This window comes from Neopelma chrysocephalum, unplaced genomic scaffold (genome assembly GCF_003984885.1).
Source record: "Neopelma chrysocephalum unplaced genomic scaffold, ASM398488v2 Primary Assembly neopelma1_99, whole genome shotgun sequence".
Taxonomy (NCBI): Eukaryota; Metazoa; Chordata; class Aves; order Passeriformes; family Pipridae; genus Neopelma; species Neopelma chrysocephalum.
The window spans coordinates 518742-526553 of record NW_020897762.1 but is presented as its reverse complement, the minus strand read 5'-3'; the positions used below and the strand labels follow the sequence as shown (position 1 = coordinate 526553).

At 36.2% G+C, this 7812-nt stretch overlaps 1 protein-coding gene across 18 annotated transcripts in view; it reads right to left on the bottom strand.

Moving 5' to 3' along the window:
- EHBP1 (EH domain binding protein 1) overlaps positions 1–7812 on the bottom strand; it is a 212143-nt gene that overhangs the window by 79043 nt on the left and 125288 nt on the right. For all 18 annotated transcript variants that reach the window (XM_027694880.1, XM_027694879.1, XM_027694897.1 and 15 more), the window contains 2 exons: positions 2557–2735; positions 1879–1927 (listed from right to left, as the gene is read on the bottom strand). In XM_027694880.1, the coding sequence (XP_027550681.1) occupies positions 1879–1927; positions 2557–2735 (228 nt within the window). The remainder of the gene's footprint in view (positions 1–1878; positions 1928–2556; positions 2736–7812) is intronic.

Below are 7812 nucleotides of genomic sequence, written 5' to 3'. Positions count from 1 at the left end.
TGTAACAGTGCATTTCCATGTGTAATTATAATCTGTATTTGCACTGAAATAGTTGTCTCTTAAGATATCTTCTTTTTTTTAAATTAAAATACAAACAAGGTCATGCACTTCTAAAAGATATACTTTTACAGGTTAACCTTTAATCTATGGTTTTCCTTCTGGAGAGGGAGCAGCGGGGAAAGAAACATTTAAAAAAAAAAAAAGCTGCTTCAGACAAAGAAAATCATCCTATTCATCCAAAGATGTTATTTTAATTGGTTAGGAGGAATCATTGTCAAACGTGTTACATATCTGCACGGAATTTCTAGGCAGCCATTGTTGGCAGTGTTGCATTCACTCCAACCAAGGGCACACGGGGTTATCTGGCAGAACTGTGTGAGACCAGGAAATAAATCTGCAGGAAGCAACTGAGATACTCAGTGTGGCTGTCAGGCAAAGGCTGGCAAAGTGATGAAAGAAAAAAACTGCACAATAACAACAATCATTATTTCTTCAATTCTGGGAACTATATCCTGTTAGAAAGAGAGGCTGAAAAGTTCACTGTTTGCCATCACAGTTTCATAAAGAAAAGATGACTGATCATACTGCTAACGTTTTTAATTAATAATCTATTCTTTCTTTTTTATAATCCGGCTTAATTAGCCCAGACACTCAACAAAACTTGAAGTACAAAAACATATGGTCACAGAAAATAATGTGATGTCACAGATAATCCACTTAGGTCATCTTAAGTCCTCATATTATTATGAAAAAAATATCAACAGCCAAAAGACTCATTAGATAGCAGCAGCTCAGAGATATTTCAGTATTTATAATACATAAGTACTAAATTAAAGACAAGTAACTCCCTGGCTAACACATAAACGTGCAGACACATTAAAATACAAACACAAATGAATTTTAATAAAGCATTTTCAGAAATTCCACATAGCTAAATCATATTAGACTGTAGATATGTTTACTATATAGTATTGAACCTGATTAATTTATTCAAAGTATATTTTTATACCTTAATCCTAGTTAAATTTAGTGCTTTTTAAAGCAGTATAAAAACAAAATCCCAGCACTAAGAAGGCAGATACTTAAAAACAATTTTCAGATCATCTTAAGGAACAATTTCATTATCAGTGACTCACATGAAAATTTTAATTTCTAAACATGTCCCTAGGGCCCAACTGAAGCTTGTAGCATGCCTAAAATAGTGAGCAGAAATAAAAAGTCTTCTGGTGATTCCCAAACTGAATTCCTGCTTCTTCCAGAGAAACTTTTTAGATCTCTGCACCTAAAAAGAGTGGTTTAAAACAGTTGCCCAGCACAAGGCTATAAAGTATTTTCCTAATATTTCAGTTTATTTGCAAAGTATTGTCTCAACACTTTTTACCCTTCATTCAGCTGGTGCAGCATGAGAGTAGGTGTAATATTTCATCTTTAAAAACATAAAAATCACCATCAAAGCAACATCAACTGTGCCCAATTCCTGGAGCCCTGGTAAAGCAACAGCAAGAGAAGCCTTGTGTATGACAGTCCAATCGCAGGTACGTTTTTTTAAATTTTTTTTTAATTACGTGGCCGATTGGAAAAATCACGAGCACTCACAGAAGGCTGGCCAGGCCTTTCCCCTGCTTTCACAGTTAATGTAGGCCATACAAATATTAAACTCTAATGCCAGCCTTGAACTTGTTGTGAATGTTAAAACCATGACAAACTCGAGTCAATAAAGCATCCGATTTGAACCACGGGAGGCCGAATACCTTCTGTGAGCCGCAGTTATGACCTTACAAAACAACTGCACTTTTCCAAAATTAATAAAAACCTGCAGTGAAGTCAAAATTGAGGCTATGTCTTTTTTTTTTTTTTTTTTCTCCTGGCAGTTCTTACCTTTTTGTTGTTCTCTTTAATATCTTGAGGATTCAGGGACTTGTAGTCACTGAGGGGGAAAATGGCACAGTGGGTATGTACAGTATTTGATAAAAGCAGCAGTTTTAAAACAAACTAAATCTAAAAATTTGACATACAATAATATCATATAGTAACTAGCAATTTCACAGCAATTCAATCAACAAAACTAATAGTGTGGAAAATTAAAGGAATAAATAAATAAATAAATAAACACCGATTACATGTTTCATTGCCTGAAGCTTTCCATCTAAAAAAGAAGTTAAGGCAGGGACTAGAGGCCGGCCTTGACAACCAAATTTACCAGGAGGTAATCCGTCCTTGTCAGCGTACAAAGAGCTTATTCCTCTCATCTCATTTCAACACCGGCGCAATTCTCATAATCATCCTGAAGTCAGTTCTTTGTATAAGATTAAGAAGAAGAAAAACAAATCACAGAGAGGGGAGAAATAATTGTTTATGCAACAAGGGAGAGCACAGAGGTCACAAAGTTTGAACATTCATAAATCTGGTTTCTTAGAAAGGATGGTTCCCTGCTTGAAAGGAAAGGGCGAAAACAATTCAACATCTGAAATGAACATGATTTGATTTTTACATAAACTTAACTGTTCTATATTTCTATGAGAGTTAGGTTGTGCAGGCAAAGAGTATACAACTTACATTAGGTCTGGTCTAAAGTGATGTAATATTGCACAAAAGGATAAACCATTCCTCCACGACGTAGTAAAGTTGGTGATTTTCACTCCCCTATAGTTTTTTGTAACTTCTTTGCACCACACGAGCAATGACTGACTAGCGTTTGGCTTTCTCCCCAAAACAGGACTTGGTATCGGGCTTGGCTGGAAAAAAACAAAAAAAAGAAAAGAAAAAGAGAGAAGATGATAAAAGAATTTAATGGAAGATGAGAATTAACATTAATTGACCTAACTAGATGATCTGTATCCTTTGATGTGAGTTTAGGTCCTTCACAGCTGTCAGTTTACAATGACTGTAACTTGCAAAAGACACAAATCACGAGTTATTATCTACAGTTGTTGCCCTAGGCACTTGTCTCCAAAGGATGCAGATATACAGGATTCCAGATCTACACAGGAGAAGAGACCAAGAATTGTACCAGTGGAAACACCGTGCTGAAACACTTACGGCACAGTCCCGCACAGTCCGTGACACTCAGCCTTGAAAACATTTCCCAAAATGCAGCCATGGAAAAGCATCCCCACAAGCCCTTTCACTTTTAATGAAGATAACACTGGGACTGGATCAAAGGGCCAGGCAAAGTTTGTCACGAGCTGCAATCCACCATTGCGCCGGGGGGATCAAAGTCGTGACACAAGACCGGTGTATCGCTCTCCAACAGGCTCCAGTGTGCAGTTTTGGGCTCTCTTTCTATGTAAGCGTGAGATTGCACAAAGGTAATTATGGCACAGTGTTTCTAAACAGCCACTTCCAACCATACCCAAAGAGTTTCCTCTTCTGGGCTTTAGCTTTTCTATGTGGAAAAGGAATTTCAGATGTAAATTGTTATCAGAGGGTGGTTTTTAACAAGAATCATTAGCTACCAACAACCATTTAAAAACAGGTTATTTTGACCCTCTTAGTGACATTTTTTGTGGGCATAAGCCAAGAATTAAAATAGAATATTTCAGGCATTTGGCGTTTGTCAGACCATTTGCTGTTCCACAAATTCAGCAGAGAACTTACTGACTGCAGCTGATGTTTTCAAGACTCACACACACTTATTTCCCAAGAAAAATATTGTCACTTCAAAAATTTCTTAGGGCTAATCAAAAAGACAGAATGTGACTGATACAAATCCTAAATCTGAATTGTAGTGAAAGAACTCGTTTTTTAAATGTAATATAATTAAAAGCATATACACACAACAAACAAGCTGTTGACGCACCTTAGAGGTGGAGAGTCCCCAAATTAAGATAAATAGAGCAAGTAATTTACTGTATCACAGCCACTTAAGTTTACGGTCAAACGGATTTACTTGTTATTGTCTATTTGCGAAAGACCTACGATGCCCCCCCTTGACTGAAGCCTGTCAGTGCTCAGCAATTAGCTGCTGATTTGTTTTCACTGCTTCTGGGAAAAAAACCCATACAGAACTAGGGAAGTAATTTTTCATTTACTGTCACAATCAGCCCTAAAAAGTTGTTTTATAAACATACTACCTCTTCATCACGTACAAGCACTGCTAACTCATTTAGAAAGTGCAAAATGTGTACCTTGCTGAGGTTTTTTTCTAATACCACATTGTATGTGCAAAATAACTTGTTAAAAAGTGCTTATTTTTTTAATCCTGTCAACAATTCAAATCAGCATGAACAAATCCATTAACAATGAGACAAATATCTCTAAATATACTGAATTAAGGGCTTAACAGGGATATGCAAACTCGGGAAGGAAAAGCAGCAATAAACGATAAACTTTCTTTACCATGTACAAGATCTAATCAGATAAACAAATATTGCATAGGAGCTGTCAGACAGTTATTCCAGATTCAGAGTGAAGTAACTAAGATGATGTTTTTCTCTTGTTTTTTTACAACTGGAAGCAAAACCCAGTAACTAACCATTGATCTCATACTTAAGGTACTATGGTCCTTAAAATATATTTGCTATTACAAATTATATTTATGGAAATAACACTACTGAGAGACAATAATTAAAATAGCTCTATCAAATCGTGGAAAGATGATATTTTAACAAATTTTTAAAGCACAAAGTTACTTCTTCAAATCACAGAGCATCACACATATATTAAATGTTAACTACAAAGTCTTAATACTTGCGGCCGAAATTCTCTACGAAAATTTTAAATGTTTCAGTCACCACATAAATGCTTTCAGGTTAACTCTGAAATCACCTGAGGCAATATTATCATTCAAATGCCTTAATTACTCATCTAACAAACTGAAGACATATCTGAATTTAAAACCATGTTTTACAAAAGGAAATCCAAAGCTATTAAAACAATAAATTTAGCAGAATTTCACATTTTATTTAAAAATTTTCCCTGTTTGTCTTTTCATTAATGTTAGATTTTCTAAATGTATTTTACCCAGAATATGCAAGATTTAGGATGTGCACAATGTACTTACACAATTTTCTCTTCTCTTAGCTGATAAAGCAGAAGTTACATTAGATTTTCTTTCCATACTTAGTAGTCCAAGTTTTTTTGGACAAAGGTGAAGTTAATATTTGAACAATGTTATGCTCCTAATCACCACCTGAGTCAAAGCTTTTGTTATTTAATCTATGACAAATGCATTCAATTCAAAACACAATGGAAATACATGAGTAAAGGCAGAACTGTGTGTGAGCACTTGACATACCTTCAGAGGCGTTAACAAGTGTTAGTTTTGATTTTTTTTTTTGTGAAACTTCATTATGAAAAAGATTTTCTTTCGATACTTGTATGTTATATATATTAGTTACTGTTTTGGTACAAGCACAATTACTATCAAGTGCCTATTTCTAGTATGTATTTGCTCTACAAGATCAGCAGGAACTAATCAGATGAATGAAAATTTAATAAGCCTTCTCTTATATCATTCTTTCAAGCATTGACTACATAATTCTTCCAAACAACATGGCAGTCACGACTTGGCTGTTTGAATTCAAACTCCAAAGGCCCTGAGAACTTGGTTGGAAACGGCCCCAAAAAGCATGAGATACCCATACCAGATTGCTAGATCTGCTCACTGATCAACGGGTTACCGAATCTAATGCAACTGCCTTTTATCCAGCTGTGGAATAACCGCACAGAAGTGCAGAGGTTCCAGAGCTGGTCCCTCACGTGTTTAGCTCAGATCTAAATGTAGCATCATGTGGATGGACTTATCAGATGGAGTCAGCACCAGCTTCAGGATATCTTTGTTTTGCACTCAACAAAAGCATTGAAGTCTCTATTCTTCTTTTACATGTTCTGGAAGCTCAGTTAATATGTTTTATAGTGTATGCATATTTCCTCTTGGGAGATTATCCCATCAGACCACTACTCTATGTTAACAAGAGGACAACAGCTTTAAATATTAGGCTGCATCCCTACATTTGAAAATATTTAAATAGTTGTTTTGCTGCTCTCAAGAATGCACACTGATGGTTCAGAGAGAGAGGGTTGAGCTGCATCTCTGACACACAGGACAACGCTCAGGAGAAGAAAATCAAGACTGAAATTCTGATGGGAACATGGGGCTATGGACCGAGATCTCATATGAGACACTGTGAACAGCCAGAATGAAGACTTTAGGGGCTCAGTCTGAGCAACTCAAGAGCTCGTAAACAGATTGCATGGGGGTAGAGGAGTTTAAAGAAAGTAGGAGGCAGTGCTAAAGGCTGGACAGAAAGATGCTGAGAGGAGTAAGGAAAACCATATGTAATCTAGGTGGAAGACTTATGTGGTTTGAGTTTTTTATTAATGAACACAACTCCCCAAAGAGGAAAGGAAAGGTTGGAAAAGAGGAAAGGTTGGAAAAGAGGAAAGGTTGGAAACAACCCAGGATTGGTAATTAACTGCAGGAGGAAAGGAAGCTCAGATTGAGATAGACCCGGAAGTCAGAACAGGGAAGACCTATAAACAGTGAACAAATAATTTTTTTTCCTTAAGAAGGAAGTACAGACACTGGTCTCTTATTTTATTGAGCAAAACAAAAGGGACTTTCCCTTACCCCTGTCAAAACCACAGTGCCATCTAGGCTCACTGAAAATTGTGAAACCTTTAAAATGCACGATAAGGTAAATGAAAGTAAGGCACAAGTAGGCGAGTGAAAATGTACAGTGTGTGGCCAGATGTAGAAAAAGTTTAGGAAACTCAACTGAACTGATCAGTCTGAAAAGCAGTAAAAAAAGGTGCAATAAAACCAAGACACCAAATACATTTCAGTCAAATAGATAATTTTGTATCATCAAGATGATACTCAAGAATTTTATCTTTTCAACAACACAGGATTCCACCCATAGGAGCCTGGGAGTATTAGAAATTGAATATGGTTCATTTAATACAATTTATGCCTTTGGCAAGGTCCGTACATGTCCAACATGCATTCAATTTTGTTTGCTGTGGGCTGTGGAACAGTCTAGCCCTAAGTCAAAAGATTATTTTTACTAGTATCAGGAATATCAAATATCAAATACAAGATGGGAAGAGTGCAAAGATAGAATAAAACTGCTTTCAGTTTTATTCCAAAAATGGAAAAAACATCCTGATGACCCTGAGCTGTGGTGAGATGTCCTTTACTTAGGCTAGTTATTTTTTTATGTAGCAGGTCATCATAACACTATGATGGCTTCAGTGACACAACAAAATACAAGTGGCATTGCTCTTTGCTTCTAGTAAGGGAAGACCACCCATATATTAGAAAATACACATTTTCTAGAAAGAAATGTTAGGAGTTCTGCTGTCCTGCTACTCTGAAAGACAAATGCATCAGCTTAGGAGTACATTCTTTAACTTTGTGCTTTCAATTTGCACGGCACTGTGTGTGGCTGCATAAAACATCTCTAGTTCCTACTGTCCCTAAAAATGAAGGAGATATGAAAATCCAGCTGCTAGGCACAAGTTACAGATTCAGTTAATTTATTTCCTATATATGATTAATAACAAGTATTTAGGTAAACTCCAGGTTTCATCAGCACCATACATCTTAAAACTTTGCCTTCCTCACTCTTCTGATTGTGCCTACAGCTAATGTGGACAGGCACATATAAAATAAGATAAAAATATAAGCTTTTATCTTAAAACCCTTAGGCATAAGCTTTTAATTGTTTATCTTTTTACAGGTTTAATTTTGGCACAACCAAACCAGTCCATATTCAATCCTAACCTTAACATTTAGACATCTGCCTGAGCTGACATGACGCTCTTATGTTTGAACCTCACAAGGTGAAGAGGAAGGTGAAATCCTAGGGA